General features: G+C 41.1%; 1 protein-coding gene across 2 annotated transcripts in view; it reads right to left on the reverse strand.

The window, feature by feature from the left end:
• Nucleotides 1–10209, reverse strand: part of LOC137375605 (glutamate receptor ionotropic, delta-2-like) — a 629010-nt gene extending 618801 nt beyond the window's left edge. For both annotated transcript variants that reach the window (XM_068042974.1, XM_068042973.1), the window contains exon 1: nucleotides 9562–10209. In XM_068042974.1, the coding sequence (XP_067899075.1) occupies nucleotides 9562–9646 (85 nt within the window). In that variant the 5' untranslated portion in view covers nucleotides 9647–10209. The remainder of the gene's footprint in view (nucleotides 1–9561) is intronic.
• Between the last annotated feature and the right edge of the window lie 9721 nt (nucleotides 10210–19930).

A 19930-nucleotide genomic window follows, 5' to 3' on the forward strand; every position in this document is an offset into this window, starting at 1 on the left:
TAATTCACTTTTACCTGCATTGGATCGGTCATGTACAGATTCAAAAATACTTTGTTAACTATATTATAAAAGAAATCTCTACAGCTTTGTTAGGAGGCAAGACAATACTCAAATACATTTAAGGAAGGACATTGGTTTAGGGTAAGGTAGTCAGTGATTTCCTCCAGTACGGTTTGTCTATGTTCACAAGTTAATTGCATCTGCAGTTCACTCAAATTTTAATGCGCATGAAACCTGTGATGAATGTCAGCCTACAGTGTTGTTATTGAAACCAAACTAGTTAGTATGCAAGTTAAGCGTGAAAATTAAACAAAAAGTCAAGAGACAGCCAAGGAGCTGCTGTTGACATTCTTCAAACTAAATAAGAAACTTGAATAACAATTACCTACCTATGGTGATTATTCTTTTGATCTTGCATGTTGTATTCAACCTTGGAGACCCAGAAGGATGATAGAATAGATGCAAGGAGGTTTCCCTGTTTCAGAGTTCAGCATCCAACTCTTTGTTTTTGTACTCAACAATCAGACTTCATCCAGTAGGAAAACTGTCACACCCACAAACAAAAGGATTCTATCCTCCAAAAATCTTGGTTATCAGATTTCATAAGAAATGCATTCAAAGAACATTGGAGCCCAGGTTGTTAAAGGGAGCCAGGGAGGAAATAGTGGATTCGTTGAGGATCATCTTCAAATCCTCACTGGATACGGGCAAGGTACCAGAGGATTGGAAGTCTGCGATCGTTATACCATTATTTAAAAAGGGTGCAGGGGATAGGGCAAGTAACTGTCGGCCGGTCAGTCTGACTCAGTGGAGGGTAAATTATTAGAATCAATTCCGAGGGACAGAGTAAAGTGTCACTTAGAAAGGCACGGATTAATCAGGGATAGTCAGCATGGATTTATTAAGGGAAAGTCATGTCTTACCAACTTGATTGAGTTTTGTGAGGGAGTAACAAGGAGGATTGATGAGGGTAGTGCAGTGGATTCAATCTACATGGATTTTAGTAAGGCATTTGACAAGGTCCTGCATGGCAGACTGCTTAGTAAAATGAAAGCCCATGGGATACAGGGGAATGTGGCAGGTTGGATCCAAAATTGGCTCAGTGTCAGGAAACAAAGGGTAGTAGTCGACGGATGATTTTGCAAATGGAAAGCTGTTTCCAGTGGCGTTCCACAGGGCGCAGTGTTGGGACTCTTGCTGTTTGTGGTATATATTAATGATTTGGACTTAAATGTGGGATGCATGATTGGGAAATTTGCTGATGACACAAAAATTTGCCATGTAGTTGATAGTGAAGAGGATAGCTTCAGATTCCAGAATGATATCAATGCTTTGGTTGAGTGGGCAGAAAAGTGGCATTCTGGAATTCAATCCAGAAAGGTGTGAGGTAATGCATTTGGGGAGGGCAAACAAAGCGAGCAAATACACAATAAATGGGAGAATATTGAGAGGGGTATAAGAAGTGAGAGACCTTGGAGTGCATGTCCGCAGGTCCCAGAAGGTGGCAAGGCAGGTAGATAGGGTGGTGAAGGCGCCATATGGAATGCTTTCCTTTATTGGCTGAGATATAGAATACAAAAGCAGGGATGTGATGCTGGAACTGTATAAAAGGCTGGTTAGGCCACAGCTGGAGTATCGCGTACAGTTCTGGTCACCACATTACAGAAAAGGACATAATTGCTCTGGAAAGAGTACGGGGGAGATTTACAAGAATGTTGTCAGGGCTTGAAAGTAGCAACTGAGGAAAGATTGGATCAGCTAGGGTTGTTTTCCTTAGAAGAGGAGACTTAATTGAGGTGTACAAAATTATGAGGAGCCTAGATAGGGTTGCCAGGAAGGGCCTGTTCCCCCTGGTGGAGAGGTCAGGTATCAGGTAGCACAGATTTAAGAAGATTGGGAGAAGGATTAGAGGGGACATGAGGAAAAACTGGTTCGCCCAGAGGGTGGTGGGTGGCTGGAATTCACTGCCAGGAATAGTAGTGGAGGCAAAAACCCGCAACTCATTTAAAAGATACCTGAATATGCACCTGAAGTGCTATAACCTACAGACCAGATGCTGGAATGTGGGATTATATTGTGGGGGTGGGGGGGGGGCTAGATTTTTTGGTCAGCGCAGACACGATCATGAATGGCCTCCGTCTGTGCCATAATTTTTCTATGGTTCTATTTATGAACTGCTGTAAACTTATTTGATTTATAATAAATATTTATACTATCAGTATCTTATCTTTTACTTCTATGTAATTATAATTGCTATGATTAAATCATTTTAATAGTTTTAACAATAGTTTTACTGACATTCCATCTAATTGTCTTTTTTGTGCACAGCCCCTTTAATTTTTTTTGTGTAATGATTAAAGGGGCTAACTTGTGCTTGGCTTGCTTGGGAACTTCCTGGTTGCTGCAAGGCAATGCAGCTTAGAGGGCACATTGCTGACAGCAGAGTGTTTTCTACCTTTCCAAGCAGCAAAGAGTACAGTGGACCATCTGTGCATTCTGCAGTGCAAGATATTGTCGCAAAAGTAATATCATTAATCTTCTGACATACTGCTCTTATTAAACAGCAAACAAAAAAAGTGCAAGTTTGGATCACGAAATGCCAGTCTACTTATAGAAACTTACTTTTGCTGTAAATATGAATTAAAAGTAAGCAATTTTTAGCCATATATAAATCATAAAATTGTAAAATGATACAGTACATGAGGCTCTTCGGTCCATTGTGTCTGTGCCAGCACTTTGAGAGAGCTACCAATTAGTGCCACACCCTGACTGTGTCCCTATAGCCTCTAATTTCCCACCCCCAAGTACTTATCCAATTTCCTTTTGAAAGTTACTATTGAACCTAGTTCCACCACTGTTTTAGGCACTCACATCCAGATCACAACAAACCACTGCACAAGAGACCATTTTCTTATGTCAGCCATCCCCTTAAATCTGTTCTCTGGTTACTGACACTACTGCCATTGAAAATAGTTTCTCCTTATTTACTATAGCAAACCATCAATGATTTGAACACCTCGATCAAACCTCTTCTCAATTTTCTCTGCTCTAAACAAGACCAACCCCAGCCTCTCCGGTCTCTCCACATAACTAAAGTCCCTCATCCAGACACCATTCTAGTAAATCTCTTCAACACCCTCTCTTAAGGCCTTGCCATCCTTCCTAAAATATGGTGCCCTGAATTGAACACAATACTCCAGCTGAGAGCTAACCATGTTTTATAAATCACTATAAACATTATTCATAATCAATAAGATTTAATTTCCAAAAATAGCCTACAAATAATTTCTTCCTCTGGTTAACGATCTACGAGTTTTAGATTTGCAGTATGTTTAATTGTGGATGAATGTCATGAGTGAAAAATTCCAAGACAACTTACATATCACTTTGCCATGTAGAAGTTACTCAGAAATAAACACTATAAAATTTGTGACAATTATTTCTGTATTCTCGCAATCTAAACAAATTAATGAACCATAGCTGGCAGAAGGCACTTCCTAGCATTCTTAAAGATCTACCGTATGATACTTTTGAAACTTTTGTCAGACATACTTTTCCTCAGTCATTTTGTGTCACTTGTCTTGCATTACCTTTTATAGTTTTATTACACCCCAGTCTTTTTAAAATAAAAAATTCATTGTTGGGATGTAGGTGTCATGGGCAAGGCTAGTATTTATTGCCATCCCGTGTTATCCTTAATGGTATGCCTTATCAAACAAGTTACAGGGCAGTTAAGAGTCAACTATAGCAGTCACATAGACCAGACTGTGCACGGACAGCAAGTTTCCTTCCCTAAAAAGGACTTAGTGAACCAGTTGAGTTTTTTTTTCTTGACAATATGACAGCTTCAGATTACATTTACTGGTACCAGCTTTTCATTTCCAGACTTTTAAAATTACCATACCTATAGCCCAAATTTCAGGACTTTTTTGTTTCTTTGTTTTTGTCAATTCAAAGGTGTTTTACAGTGGTCAACAGTCACCCTTGTGTAAAAGAGGGCATTCCTCTAGGAATTCCTCATTTCCTAGGAAGCTGGAGAATGATGAATTCTACAACCATCAGCAGAGGCAGGTGCAAGTGCACTGGAGAAGAGCCTAGCAAACCTCTGCATACCCAAAAGGTATGTGCATAGTCATGCAGGCCCCCACCTGCCCAGAATGAGGCACATACGTTTCACCATATGGACATTAAATTATAAAGTTGTTGTTGGGAAGAAGGCCTATTACAAGGGGTTGCCAAGCCCCTGGCTAGAAAGACATTTTTTGCACACAAGCAGACAGCGTTGGAACAAAGGAACCAGTCCCTGCTCCAATTTAATCCACAATAGACTTTTGATTACCAGACATTGAGGGTGGAGGAGCTCGCATTGCAGGCTGACTGTTAAGATGGCTGAATACACAAACAGACATGGTCAGACCAGTTTAGTCACATGACTAACTGATTGTTGCAGGTTTTGTTTGAACTTGCCACAGAGAATTTGAACTCAGAAAGCTGTTTGCTCCTGGACTGACAAGACCTCTCATGGCTGGCTTGCCATAGCCTCTCCTACTTGCTCTCATCTCTTTCTCCTGGAACTGAAAACCACTGAAGACACATGAACCCCAAGAGAGAAAGGTCTCCTACAGTGAACAAGGTTTCAGAAGAATACTGGGTCCCAACGAAAATCAAGACCATATCTTCAATCAAGGACTACAGTAAGCTCGAAGCACAGTATCAAACACCCCTCCTCAGAGATTACCTCAAACTGTTCCACTTTATCTTTTCTTCTGCTCTTTTCTGTCTCTATTTGCATGTGCATATTGCATAGGCATGCTAGCGTGGGGTGCGGCATGTATCGGTAGGCGTTAACCAAATTCAAGTTTTTAGTTTAAGTTTTAATAACTTCACTTTTCCTCTTTAAACCAAAGAAAGCCTGTTTGTGCTCATTCCTTTGCCATATAATTGGAAAGCAGTGAACAAGGATTCACCAAGGGGGAGCTAAAACACTGTTTAAAATAAAACTGTATTAACAGTAAGACAGGTGAAGGCTGAAAGGGAACCCCTAGGCCTCTTTCTCACCTGGTCGTAACAGTATAGATTATGCCACAGCTATTTGGAATGTAAGTAGAAAAGTATCATTTATGCTTCACAAGAAGGCAACCACAGAACTTTAATCATCTCCTGTAGCCAGACCTCCAAACCTCTTATACAACTGCAATGACTGTGGTGTGGCTGTGAAGATCGGTAAGAACCATCTTGATTTCTATGGCAGAGTCTTTTCAGGTCAGGTGACAGGCAGCTGAGCCAGTGCACAGTGCAGTGCTGCATATATTGAATAAAATATTCATTGTTTGGCAGGGCCAAGAACTTCATTTTTCCTATGCATGGCTATGATCAATAGTTAAAGACTATCACTTTTTGCAGAATGGCTGGCTTCCCAAAGCTGCTAGATTTCATTGGTACAAGGAGTACATATAGCCATATGCTGTGCAACAATGTAATAGCATTTATGAACACAATGGGCTTCTACTCCATCAATGTGCAACTTGTACATGATCACCAGAATTACACTGTGGTAGATATTTGATAGTGGTAATTTTGCCTATTTATTGTACACCAGTCTACAGTTCCATTATTTTAAGGTAGTTCCACCCAAAGCTGATGGCTTCTGAGCAACCTGGATCCATCTTGAGCCATAATGGCAACAGTGCCACCTTAAAAAAAAAATGCAACAGGACCTTAGCAAACTAGTCAGCAGCTGACATTGTGTTCTCCTGCTTTATTAACTCTTCCTACACAGCTCCTACAGATATTTTTTGCAGAGAATCCCTCAGTTAAAAGTTGCATCCCTCCTTTACATCAGCTAAGCATTACTTCCGATGCTACCTCCAAAATGAAGCACCTGGAAGTTCCTGGCTCATCCAACAATACATGATCTCACCCAAACTGCAAATGTCTATTTACAGGAGCTTTGCCTATCAAGTCCCTGCCCCACATTTCTCGCTCCTATCATTTAGCCTTCACCCTACAAGCACATGCCCCGATCTGTGCTGTGAGCATACTACCTTTATGTACATAAGACATCAGAAAATCCGAGGAGGTCCTCTCCCCATGCCCATAATGTGGAAGGTGCTACTGCTACACCCGTAACAGAATTTTGGTCTGATAAATTTCTAGTTTCAGTGGGATGCGAGAATAGCAAAGGGAAACCTCTGTCATGGACCATTATCCCACATTGTACCAAGGTAGGAACTTAAAATTGTTTAGTAGGTGCTTGAAGAGAGTTATTTTACATCAGATAGGTTCCATGTGACATATAAAGCAGCTCTGGATGCGAATCTTTAGTTCTGACAAGGATATATTTAGTTCTATGGGTACACAAATATCACATATTCTATGTGGAATAACTTATCCCAAACTCTGTACATAATCTAAATTAGCTCTTACAAGGACCTGCAAAAATGTAGCTTTTTGGAAAAATATATTAACTTTTTGTGGATGGATTCCAGTTCTTCCATATTAATTTTGTGCTGTTGGTATTTTGCCAAAGTCTTATCATTGTATCATTTTGTTTTGTAAATAAATCTTGAATAGTTGCTAGTGGTGAATTAACAGTGTGATGCTTTCCATTATCCAATCTATGTAGTAGGTGTCCAACATATTTGTCACTCAGCAATTTACCCCGATCAAGATTAATTGTTAGGCTGCAACTATACTAATTCTGTGATGCAAGATGTAAATGGCATAAATTTTCAGTAATACGCAAGGGAAGCAGTTTTCCTACAGGAACTATCAAATGTGACATCGGTGCTGAAAAAGCCTGAACGCCAGTACCATTTTGCTAGGTGTACATGAAGGGTGGATTTTCTATTATATAAATTTATTTTTAAGAATCAAACTGGAAAATAGGGTACATATTCCATGACAAGTTTTATTTTTATAAGCTAAATATTGGGCTCCACAGAAGTACTATTTACCTCTTTCCCAACAACCCCAGCCCCACCCCCCAAAAAATTGCAACTTTACAGAATGGCTTAGAGTTGTTCTATATACTTCTAGGAAACCCCAAACCACATTAATAAGGTTAAAGCAAATCCAACTGTTTGGTAGATTGTTCTGATTCTTGGATTTTAATGGTTTGAACTGTTGTACACATCGCCTAGTGCAGGATGAGTTAGCCTTGAAGATTTTGGGAGACAGAAGAATCAGCAAGCCACAAGGAAGACAGCTCATATGTTAGAGCATGCAAATCAACACAGGAGAAAAAAAGAGAAGGCAAATGATAGAGTGAAGAAATAATCACATGCACGCTATCAAGTGAAGGGAGCCAGGAGAACCTGAGAGGCCCCTGATTACAAGGAACATAATGAAGTTAAAAATCACCAAGTGCCAGATACCTTGAGTTCTGAAATATGATGCAGGCATAGAAAGCCTATAAACAAAAGTATTTTCAGAGAGAGCCCTGAGCATCTGGCAGAACAGTGCATAGACAGGGAGATCTATGGTAACACAGACATTCTGAAAAATGATTTGACTCGAGAGATAAAAGGGATTAATTCTAAAGGAGAAAGCAAGATGATGAGGCATCAATGATTAAAGAGAAATTACACAAGAAAGAGCTTGTGAGCAAATGCATGAATGAGAAATGATGCATGAGGGTGATAGAAGAGTGAGAACATACATGGAGAAATATGAAAAAGAAACTAAACAGCAGGGAAGAGATGCAGAGCAAAAGAATGAATGAGTGTAGGAGTGGGAATGTACATTCATGAGAAAGGGTGAAAGATGTGTCAGGAAACTAAAAGCTGAAAGAAAGGGATGGAGTGCAACAAATTAAAAAAAGCGAGCCAGAGAAACCGCTCACAAGATACAAAAGAACAACTGGAAGTAGAAAGAGAGCAAGAGATGCAGAGTGCACATTAGAAATGAGCAATCAAGTGTTAGAGAATAGGGATAGAGTGAAAACAAGTCAAAACGGATGAATGAAGAGTTAGAAAAAGATGAAAAAGAGGCAGAAAGAAGGAAATATATATGTGAAGGAAACCAACTTAGAAATGAATCAAGGAAATGGAACTGGAAAGGTGTGATGGGATGGAGACGTTTTTTTAAAATGGAGACCCAGCCTCAAAGTCTGGAAAACTAAGAAATTTGAGAGAAACAATCGGTTTAAAGAACGTTGAGTCAAGTCAAGTGGATCCAGCGTCCCTCGCAACATTTTGTGGGTTTGTAGTACCGTTGCTATGTAAAGAAAAAAGTGACTGGTTACACTACTTCACTTTTTTGTTCTTTCAGTTTGTACTCCAACAGTACAAAAGGGAAATGTCTTCAGAAATTAATGACCTGTGAAGTTGTCTAATGAATCAGGTCTTCTACTGCATGCCTTCATCCCTCTAATGTTTTCGTGCTTCAGGCCTCAGCCCACTCACTGGCTTCGTGCTATCCCCACCCCCATTCCCCTGGACTTATGCTATTCTCTCTCTCCCCACCCTCCCATTCCCTGGCCTCATGCTACCCCACCCGCCCGCAATCAATCCCCTGGCCTCATGCTCGTACACCCGGTTAAGGCATGCATTGCAATGGGCTGAAGGTATTCTCTTGTACCAAGGACGCTCTGCGTTGCTCCCACTGAATATTGTACGTCCATTCTGCATGTATGAAGGCACTGGATTTTGAACACGAATGTGCTTCGGTCATTCGTCTTCATTTGATTCAACTCCCTTGACCTCTCCCGTTATAAATATCCGAAATGAAAACCTCTACAGAATGGAACTGCGGCAATCCTCACCAATTGTTCCCTATGTATTCTCTACGCGAAGGTTTCCTCTGCCATGCACCAATCATGGTTTCATGATTGACAGTTGCAATGGAACTGATGAGGCCCGTTTTCTCACTCTGTACAAAACAAATTGCCAGCTGTGGGGCCCGTTCACCTTTTGCCTGTGCGCCAGAACCACGTAAAGCACAATCCATGGTAGAATTAGTCAAGTTGTACTGGATCTTTATTGTATTTTACAGGTGTGTAGAAGCAGGTTAACAGTTCATACATACATTCGTGACCCATTACGTGTAACGTAGCGGACTTGCCCGTACTTCATAACAGAATCGGACGATGTATTAAGTATCTGTTCAATAAAAGTTATGCAAATTGGCAGAATCCTGGCTCAATTGGCCTTTTACGGAATTGCATTTCTTTGCAACTGTTTTATCCGTCTACAATGTATTCATTAACCCGCGTAACTTAGCACATGCAACGTCCAACTATGGCAGTCCTAATACAGTTTGTAACTATTTTACAATATTTGAGATTAAAAATTCTGCATTCTTCAAACAACTCCATATGGTAACTATTAAACATTGCTTACTGTGTGTTACTACTGCGATACAAAGGCTTTAAGTAAAGTCAAATTGTAATTCTTGCAGCGTCAGTGTGTTCTGAAAATGCATTTGCGAATATAGATCCTGGGTTACTAGAAACAATTTAACATAAAAACTCATTCTATTTGTGTTTGAAATCTACTCTGGTGCGCTCACCTCAAAATTTCATTGTCCTAGATTGAAAAAGGTGAACAAATGTTGTCTTACCTATGTGAATGATGGAATCACTAGCTACAGTGTCGGTAAATAAGATCCAAGAGATGGACACAATCAGAGCGGCGAAAACTTCCATTTCCTTTAAACAGTCAATTGGAGACAGCAGTCACATTCAATATCCGCTGCATAAAACACATAACGTAACAAAATCTTGCGATCCAGTTTTTTGCGACTGATTAAAATGTTTATATTGAAACTGTTGATTTTCTGCTAGTGGTAGAAAATCCACTTCTAGAACTTTACAGGCATTTTTTTTTAAAGCGAACACAATGTGTCCCTCTATTCCACTCTTCAAAAGATTGGTTGAAAGAATCAAGTGACAAGGTAAACCAAACTATAGCTAAAAGATGCGGAATTCAACGAGAACAGCTTTATGTTACTTCCTCAGCCGTCGTTATTCATGATGTTGTAAAGAATTGTATTTCACCATCGGCTGTTACCGATTCAATGTCTGTCAGTAGCATAAAATCCATGACACCCAAGAAAGGAAAGCTGAGAAGACAAAGCAGTGAAATTGTACAATGTTCAACTGCAGAACCTCTGCAGAGACCTTTCGTCTCTTTTTCCTGCGTTGTATTCTGCTTTCAGCGAATGTAAAGAAGCAATTTCCTGACAAGGCAGCGGAGGTGCAAACCACCTCTATCCCCTGAACTGATTGTATTGGAATAAAGCTTTAAAAGCGGTCAAAACATGAAGCGCCAGATAAATCGGGTACACACAACCACTAGCGGCAATAACTGGGAATACGTTCAATTTGCGTAAGTAGCAAAATTGACGTTATGCAGCATTCTCCTGAATAGGACATGCAGAAATGTCTGTATTCATCGAAAACTCGTCACGGATTGTTAGCAGCATTCAAAGCGCGCATGCTGAAAACACAAAACGATCCATGCATTTGAGTGTTTAATCCCTTAAAGTATTTGGATTAACACGTTTTGATGTATCCTCCTACTTGGATGAGTTGCAGTTCAAATTGAAAAACTAAAGAGATTGAAAACAATGGTAGAGAGCTTGTGTAATATAACTATGGTAATCCCCTCGTCAGGAAGACGCAACCACGCTAATTAAAATAGACAACAACCTTGCTAACTAATGGGCATTTTCTGTTGCACTAAGCTAAAGGGGATAGGACCAATATGCTCTTTAGTTCTTGTTTCCCATTACGTCATCTGAAAACACTTTAAATAGTTGTCAGGTAATTTACTCCGAATAGTCTGTGTATGGAGTTGGTAGGTAAACACCATAATTCCAAAAGTAGATGGGTCCGATAACTCAGGCAAGAGATGTCAAATTTAAAAAGTGAATGGTTTTTCTACTTTTTTGGCAACAATAAAGAAAAACAATAAAGCTCCCCAAAAGGTAAAACCAACTTTGTTACCATTTCTGGCAGTGCATAATGACCAGCAGGTGTCCAGGAACACTCACCCTTCAGGAACTGCTTTAGATCTATCCAAATTTATTTCACACAGGATTTTTAAAAAGAACATTTATCCTGGGCTATGTGTTTCCTACATATGGTGAAAACATTTTTATATTGTTAGTTTCCTGTGACTGGATTTACACAGCTAAATTCAACTCTCTTATAGTGGTGGCAGACTCAAAACTCACAAAGAATGGGGTCTCTGATTCTACAGCCCACTTAAGAGTCAAATTTAGTCGTGCAAATGTAGAACCCAATGCGCAGCAATCACTCTCCTGCACTTAACACTAAAAGAGCACCAAGGTAAAACTTATTGAGAACAGGGCAATACCAAGGCTGAAAAGAGTAAGAGATGAGGTGTTTCTGAATTAGTGTTTAGGAGATACTGAACTTGTGTTTTAAAAGTCTAAAAAAAAAGCAGGAAGTGGAAATGGCTGAGGAATATAAGGAATTCCAGCTAAAGCCTGGTTAGGGAATAAAATTAAAACCTGACCCGGGCCTGACCCAACTACAGCCAACCCAAACCTGACCCAGGCCCGACCCGACCCAAAAATATCAAACGTGTTATTAGTACAGAAAAAAAATAGTGTCAAAACGTCGATTAAAAAGAAAACAGTACAAAACAAAACCCGACCACTGCCAACCCAACCTGAGCCCGAATGCTGGACACAGAATATAGACCCGACCTGACCCGAACTGAACCTGACACTTTGGTAATGCAGAACGAACAAAAGGGGAAATATTAGAGAAGCACTGACCATAATTGTTTTTATAAAATACTGAAAGAGAAGAAAATTTGCAGTAGAGAGAAGTTTGGAACCCAGATCACAAACTTGAAAAAGCAATGTTCTAACTCGCTTAAATATTATTCCCTTTTTGTCAAATATTGGTGTTGAAGTACAATACTTGGTGTAAATGGGAGGCAGCAGTCTGAAAATGATGTGGTTTAACTCCCGTCACATTTACACTAATGACCCTGCTGCTACCATCTTGATCCCGAAAAGGGCCTGCCTGTTTCAGGCAAGAGACCATTTGTAATAAGAAAATTGACATCCTGACATATGAGATCACAAGATTCTGATTGCAATGTCAAAGGACAAATGGGTAAAATGCGCCCTGCTGATGGTATGCCCATTTGTACCAACATTGAACCCCCTAACCTGTGTGTGTTCTCCCCAGGATCTCTAAACTCATCTGCAGGCTGCACAAGTTGGTCAGGAAAGCAAAGAAACTGCCTGATTTCCCTTCCTCCTCAACTGGCAAACTGTGTCACTGTACCGGCTTGGTGCCTGCAGTTCACCAGCATGTAAATGAGGATATGGAGCTCGACATGGTTCAGCTCATCCAGCAGTAACAATGGACAGGTGACAGATACATCAATCTGCTGACTGCCCACTGTGTGTCTAAAATTAAAATTGTCCTTAATGTTATGATGTTAAGCTACTTTATCTCAAATCTTTCTATTTCAGTAATAGTAGAGAATTTTCCCTTTTTATATGCATAGTTCTCTAACAATGTCCTGGATTTTGCTGTAGTAATAGCAATGTGTCTATCAGCACTTTCTGTTACTATAAGGTAAATCTGGCAGCAACTGCTGCTGTCTGCACGTGCGCAGTTAAATGCAGATGTGACGGAAATCACAACTGCCAAATGGAAACATGTTAATTTTGTCATATGGGACACTACTTGAAACTTTTTTAGTGGACATTGCAAAGAACTTGTTTTAAAAAAAAGAACCGAACAGCTGAAAACATGGTTGCATATTTGCATTCTGAAATGACCAGGACTAGCCAAGAGACAGTTGAATAGAGAGACAATGGGAGTGCTCATTGTTTCAATTAACAGGATTAGTCTGGGCAATAATGGTGATCAACATCCTTTGACTGTGCAAGAGCCAGAACTCCACCCCCCACCGAGTGTGTCTGGAAAGCTTTGCAATCCAGCAACCCTCCAAGAAGCTGCTGTTTCAAACAAAGAGATGGTCACATGGCCTCCCTGCTGCCCAGACTGGGGACTTTTGAATTGCGCCTCACAGAAAGGAGAAAGACTACAACTGGACTGGCAGAAGAAAAGCCTCATTCTCTCTCTGTCTCTCTCTCCAGTGAATTCCCAGGGAACCCACAGTGGCAGCTTGGGCTTCAAGACTACAGACAAAGCCCCTCTTTGACCTTATGGTACCAGAGAGACAAGTCTGGAATTGTGCACATGGCCCCAGCAAGGACTCCCACACCTTAACTTCAATCAAGGACATTATGTAAAGGACAAAGGACAGTACCTGTATTCCATTTATTGCCAACTCTACTTCAACCAACACCCACCCCCCCGCCCCATTTTTTCTTCCCCTCTGTATCTATTTGTGTGTGTGTGTGCCTCTTGTATGCATGTGAGCGTGGTTGCATCGCATATTTTAGGAATTTTTATTGGGTTAGAGTGATAAGACTAATGAACTTATATCTTTCTTGTTTAAACCTAAGAAAATCTGCCCAATTGGTTCATTTGCAATTGTAATGAGAGTGCAGTGTGTGAAGGCTCACTGAGGTGGTAAGCTAAAATCACTGGGTTTTAAAAGATAAACCCTGTTTGGCCAAACCAGAGAAGGGGAAAGAGGGGAGCCTGAGACCCCTTCTTCACCTGGTCGTAACACAGAAGCTCAGAAGTTGTTGTCAGAAATACCCTGCTTCTCAACAGAGGGCAATGTTACATCCTTGACAATAGACCAGCACTCAAATCCTTGTAATAGTGTGAACTTGGCGTCTTTACCAGTTTAGTCTGCACTAAAGATGGCTGAAAAAGTTTGGTCTGGTGCATTTAGGTGTAAATGAGTTTTTAATAGTTTATAAGTGGTAATTACTGCTGGAAAGCCTCTCTAGCCTGGAACACTTAATTTTACGAGTGTGGAGACTCCCTCAGAAGAAAATTAATGTTGCAAATTTTAAAAAAGATGTTTTTTCTTTTTCTTTTGTCTATCTTATCTTTCTCCCTTAATCCCATTTGTATTTTCCAATTTTTATTTCGCTTTCTCCACATCATTTATATCTAATTTATATTTCCTGTTTTATATTTCCTTGTTTGGGCCCCGAACGTCTCAGTGAGGATACTTCAATCTGATTGGTTGAAGAGCCTCGCTGTTGCTTGCCCTATTCACAGAGACCTCAGATCTCCTGCAGAGGGCACCATGCTGGAAAAGATTAGTGGAAATTTCCATTGACAAACCCACAAACAAAATCCGTGGGCAGTTATCAGTGAGCTGAACAGCAAAAGCTTTTCCTATACTGCTGAGAACAAAATCCTGGTCATTACTATTATCTCAGGACTAAAGCAAAACAACAGACAGATTTGTAATAGGTGTAACCCCAGAAAACTTATGTAGCCAATTCTTACATCTTAAAATGTATACAGCAATGTCTTTTCTCTGAAATGTAACAGGAAGAGATCACAAAGAAATTTCAGATATGAATTAATATGAAATGGCCCCTTTCATATTAATTGCCAGATAGTAACAATTTGTTTAATTTTGACAATTGTAGCCTTGAATTGACCTTTGTGTTCCTCCAATAAGCTATAAAATATTCTTATACTATTTTATATTTTGGTACAATTTTATGGTGGCTAGCAGCTGAGGAACTGTTAATTTAGTTTAAGTCAAGGTTACAAATATAAAGGCTTGCTTTAAAAACAAATTGTTAGCTGATGGCATTTCAATTTAGATTTTCTAAACAATGACTACAATTGAGCGGAAATCTATTCCTATTCTTAGTTTTCTAAAGCTTATATGATTATCCTAGCAGCTTATCCATTAGTCCAGTGTACATTTGTTTGCCTTGGTTTTCTCCTGATGAGAATGTATCTACTTTATCATGCAGTATATGGGTTAGAGAAGTTTGATCCCTATCAGTATAGTGTGCATCTCTTTTTCTTGCTGTGTGTGTGAGAGAGAAAGGTGGAGGTTGAATCTAATTCTAATTTGTCAGATAATCCCATTGTATGTATCAGTCTTCCTTGGGCATCCAATTCAGGAAGAATAAAAAAAAGATTTGGGGAGTCCAACCAAAATTGATTGGTAATAACTGGCAAATGTTTGCTATTACCAGAATAATGACAACAACTTGTATTTATTGGAGAAAAATTATCTGAGTATTCACAGATGCATATTTAACACCAAGCCAAAGAAGAACATTTGAGGAATAGTGAGCAAATGTTGATCAAAGATGTGGATTTTATGGCTGTCAGTTGTGGGACAAAAGGAGAAATTGATGCACAAGATTCCAGAGTTAAAAATATGGATATTTGCAGGTATTACAGAGATAGGGATAGGCAAGGTCATGGAAGGATTTAAACGCAAAACAAGAATTTAGATTTGTGATATTGGAGACCAGGAAGCAATGCATATATCAGTGAGGATAGGGGTGATGGCTAGCAGAGCTTGGGCTGGGATAGGATTTGAGCATCTAAGTTTTGAATGAACTAAATTTATAGAGAGTGGAGGGATGGAGGTTGGCCTGGAGAGCATTGAAATAGTGGTGTCTGAAGGTAACAGAGGCATGGATGAGGGTTTCAAAGTTAGGTGGACTGAGATGGGGCAGAGGCAAGCAATTTACAGAGGTCATTGCATAGTGTGTCAGGATAAGAAGCCATTACTGGAGAAGCTCTGGCTACAATCAACTAGTAAAGAGTGGAATCAAGTGAAAGATTCACACTGTGCTGGACAATGGAGGAGCGGCTTTGAAGGAGGGTCGTTTGATGAACTGTGCCAAAGGCTACAGAGTGATCCAGGAGGTTGAGAAAATATAATGCACCATGGCCACGGTCACAGAGGATGTAGTTCATGACTTTGGTTTGGATCATTTTGATGCAGTAGGCAGAGTAGAAGCCTGAATGGAAGGATTCAAACTAAGAGTTATAGGAGAGATGGACACAGATCTTGGAGGTAACTACATGCTCAAGGACTACGTGAAAAGGGGAAGAGCAGTCAAGGATGGGCTTTTTGAAGTGATGGTCTAATGATAGAAGTTTTGTCGCAGTGTTTGAAGGGAAGGAGTCATTTATTCTGTCTGCTAGTATAGAAGTCAGGAAGCAAAATAGAGTTCTTAACAGTTTTAGAATGAATTCAAGGGAATAGAAAGTGAGTCTCATGAAAGAGATGAGCTTGGAGAGGGCATGGGGAAGGTGGGAGAGAAACTAAAAAGATAGAGAGAGAAAGACAGAAATTCAGGTCGAGGGTGAGAGAAAAAAACAGAATCTTTAGTAGCCTATTGGGCAAGTATGTGCTTACTGTCTTTTGTGGTGCTAGAAAGTATATCGTTTTGCAACTACTGTGTCAAAATGCTTCGCTCTCCAAAGCAAAAGTTGAAGAATCATAAAAGTACAATAATATAGTGATTATGTTACTGGACTAGTAATCCAGAAAACATGAAATCATAGGATCATAGAATGGTCACATCAAATCCCACTGTAGTTGTTTGAGAATTTGAAATCAGTGTAACAAATCTGTAATGAAAAAGCTGGGATCTGTAAAAGTGATCATGAAGCTGTTGGATTTTCATAAAAACCCAACTGGTTCACTAATGTCCTTTAGGAAAGGAAACCTGCCATTCTCACCCAGTCTGTCGTATATATGTCTCCAGTACCACACCAATATGGTTGACACTTAACTGGCTCAGTTGCAACAAACTGCCGCCCTTCTACATTCTAAGGATAACTAGGGATGGGGAATACCCAAATCACAACAATGAATCATAAGAAAACAAAAATATGTTACTTTATTCTTTCATGGGATGTGGGCATCGATGGCAAGGCTATCATTTGTTGCCCATCCCTAATTCCCTTTGACAACTCAGTGGCTTGCTCAGCAATTTCAGAGGGCAGGCACATAGCTGTAGGTCTGGAGTCACGTGTAGGCCAGACCAGGTAAGGAGGGCAGATTACCTTCCCTAAAGGACATTAGTGAAACAGAGGAGTTTGTGTGACAATCAATGAGATGGCACCATTACTGAGACAAAATTTAATTAATTGAATTTAATTTCCGGCAGTGGAATTTGAACTTTTGTCCCCATGGTATTAGCCTGGGCATCTAGATTGCTAACCCAGCGACATTACCCTTGCTGCTCTTGCCTTGTAAAACTTAGCAGGCTGCAGCATTCTGTCTCCCTGCAGATGAAGTATTTTAAAAGAAGATTCATCTGACTTTTCTTTAGATCTAAAGTGTGAGATTCTCTATAAGTAACATCACCTTTCTTTAGGTTTCACAAGTACAATAAAACTTATCTTGCATTAGGACTAAATATAGAATATTTATTTCTGCTTTCAAATGAAATGATATTCCTAAAGGTTACAGTCTTTTATATTTTTTGTTTTAATTCTTATACAATGTGTAACTTGATGTGTGATCTTCATCCCATTTAAAAGTTAGAAATAAAAATAATTTATTGTACAGATGGAAATAGCCAGAATATCCAGGGATGGCCTATAAATACTGGCCTCACCAGCAATGCCCATATCCCATGAATGAATAAATAACCTACAGAATTTACAACTTAAGTGCATTTGCACCTATACAATACAATTTAGAACTGAATAAAAATATTAAGACAGCAACCAGGGAGGCACTGGCATAGTGGTATTGTTGCTAGTCTAAACCCAGAAACTCTGGAGACATGGGCCAGAATTTTACGGTGGGCAGAGGGGAGCCGTCCACCAACCAAAAGTCGGTGGTGATGCCGGCTCTGCTGGGCCTGGGGATCCAGACCACAATTTACGGTCCCCAGGCCCTTAATTGTTCTTAGGCGAGATGTCCACCTCATTGAGGCAGGAAGTTCCACCTAATCAGCGGGCCGGCAGCTCTTAGTCCCAGCAGCGCCAATGGGAGGGGTGGTCTTTGCTGGGACTGCAACCCAGATGAAGAATGAAGATGTCGGGGCGCAAAGGAAAATGGGTACGTTTTTGGGGCCTCGACGGAGGTGATCGGTCGGGCCCAATCGAGGGGTTGGTTGAGGGGCAAGGGGTGTGTTGGACATTGGGGCCTCGGGGGTAGTCCTCTGTCGGGCACAGGGTGCCTGATCAGGAGGGTTCTCTCCCCCTCAAGCCATCAGAAGGCTGCCTACTTTTATCAGGTGTCTTTTTTGAGGCCTCGGCTGCCCGCCTGCCAACTGTAAATTGCCAGTGGCAGCAGATGGAGGTCCTCTAGTGGCCGTTAATTGGCCACTTATGGGCCTTGATTGGCTTGGGGCAGGCAGGCTGTTTCTCACCATCGTACCCCATGTAAATTGGCAGCAGAGGCAGAAGAGAGCCGGAAAGGGCCCCCCAAGCCTCCCACTCCAACTTACGACAACCGCCCCCCTCCCGCCGCCACCCTCCCCCCCGCTACAAGCCCGCTCATTGGGGCGGCATAAAATTCCAGCCATGGATTCGAATCCCACCATGGCAGATGGTGGAATTTGAATTTAATTAATAAATCTCAAATTAAAAGCTAGTATAATGATGACTATGAAACCGTTGTCGATTGTTGTAAAAACCCATCTTGTTCACTAATGTCCTTCTGGGAAGGAAATCTACTGTCCTTACATAGTCTGGCCTACATGTGACTCCAGACCCACAGCAATGTGGTTGACTTGGAAATGCACTCTGAAATGGCCTAGCAAGCTATTCAGTTGTATCAAACCATGACAAAGTCAATAAGGAATGAAACTGGACAGACCACCCGACATCGACCTAGGCACAGGAAATGACAACAGCAAGCCCAGCCCTGTCAACCCTGCAAAGTCCTCCTTACTAACATCAGGGGGCTTGTGCCAAAGTTGGGAGAGCTGTCCCACAGACTATTCAAGCAACAGCCTGACAGTCATACTCATAGAATCGTACCTTACAGAGTGGCCCTGGCGCAACCCACACTGAGCAGGTTATTGCTAAGCAAGCGCCACTTGATAGTACTGTCAATTACACCTTCCATCACTTTACTGATAGTCAAGAGTAGACTGATGGGGCGGTAATTGGCCTGGTTGGATTTGTCCTGCTTTTGTGTACAAGACATACCTGGGCAATTTTCCACATTGCCGGGTAGTTGCCAGTGTTGTAGCTATACTGGAACAGCTTGGCTAGGGGCGTGGCAAGCTCTGGAGGACAGGTCTTCAGTACTATTACCGGAATGTTGTCAGGGTCCGTAGCCTTTTCAGTCGTTTCTTGATATCACGCGGAGTGAATCAAATTGGCTGAAGACTGACATCTGTGATGCTGGGGAGTTCAGGAGGAGGCCGAGATGGATCATTGACTCTGCACTTCTGGCTGAAGATTGTTGCAAATGCTTCAGCACTATCTTTTGCACTGATGTGCTGGGCTCCTCCATCATTGAGGATGCGGCTATTTGTGGAGCCACCTCCTCCAGTTGGTTGTTTACTTGTCCACCACCATTCATGACTGGATGTGGCAGGACTGCAGAGCTTAGATCTGATCCGTTGGTTGTGGAATTGCTTAGCTCTGATTATCGCATGCTGCTTATGATGTTTGGCATACAGGTAGTCCTGCGTTGTAGCTTCACCAGGTTGACACCTCATTTTAAGGTATGCCTGGTGCTGCTCCTTGCATGCCCTCCAGCACTCTTCATTGAACCTGAAGCTAAATTCAAGAGGTGAGGTGAGAGTGACTGCCCTTGAAATCAAGGCAGCATTTGACCAAGTATGGCAACAAGGTACCCGAGCAAAGCTGGAGTCAATGGGAATCGGGGAAAACTCTCCACTGGTTGGAGTCATACCTAGCATAAAGGCAGATGGTTGTGGTTGTTGGAGGTCAATCATCTCAGCACCAGGACATCACTGCAGCAGTTTCTCAGGGTAGTGTCCTAGGCCCAACCATCTTCAGCTGCTTCATCTATGACCTTCCTTCAATCATAAGGTCGGAAGTGAGGATGTTCGCTGATGATTGCACAATGTTCAGCAACATTCGCGACTC

The sequence above is a fragment of the Heterodontus francisci genome, chromosome 12, assembly GCF_036365525.1.
Source record: "Heterodontus francisci isolate sHetFra1 chromosome 12, sHetFra1.hap1, whole genome shotgun sequence".
NCBI lineage: Eukaryota > Metazoa > Chordata > Chondrichthyes > Heterodontiformes > Heterodontidae > Heterodontus > Heterodontus francisci.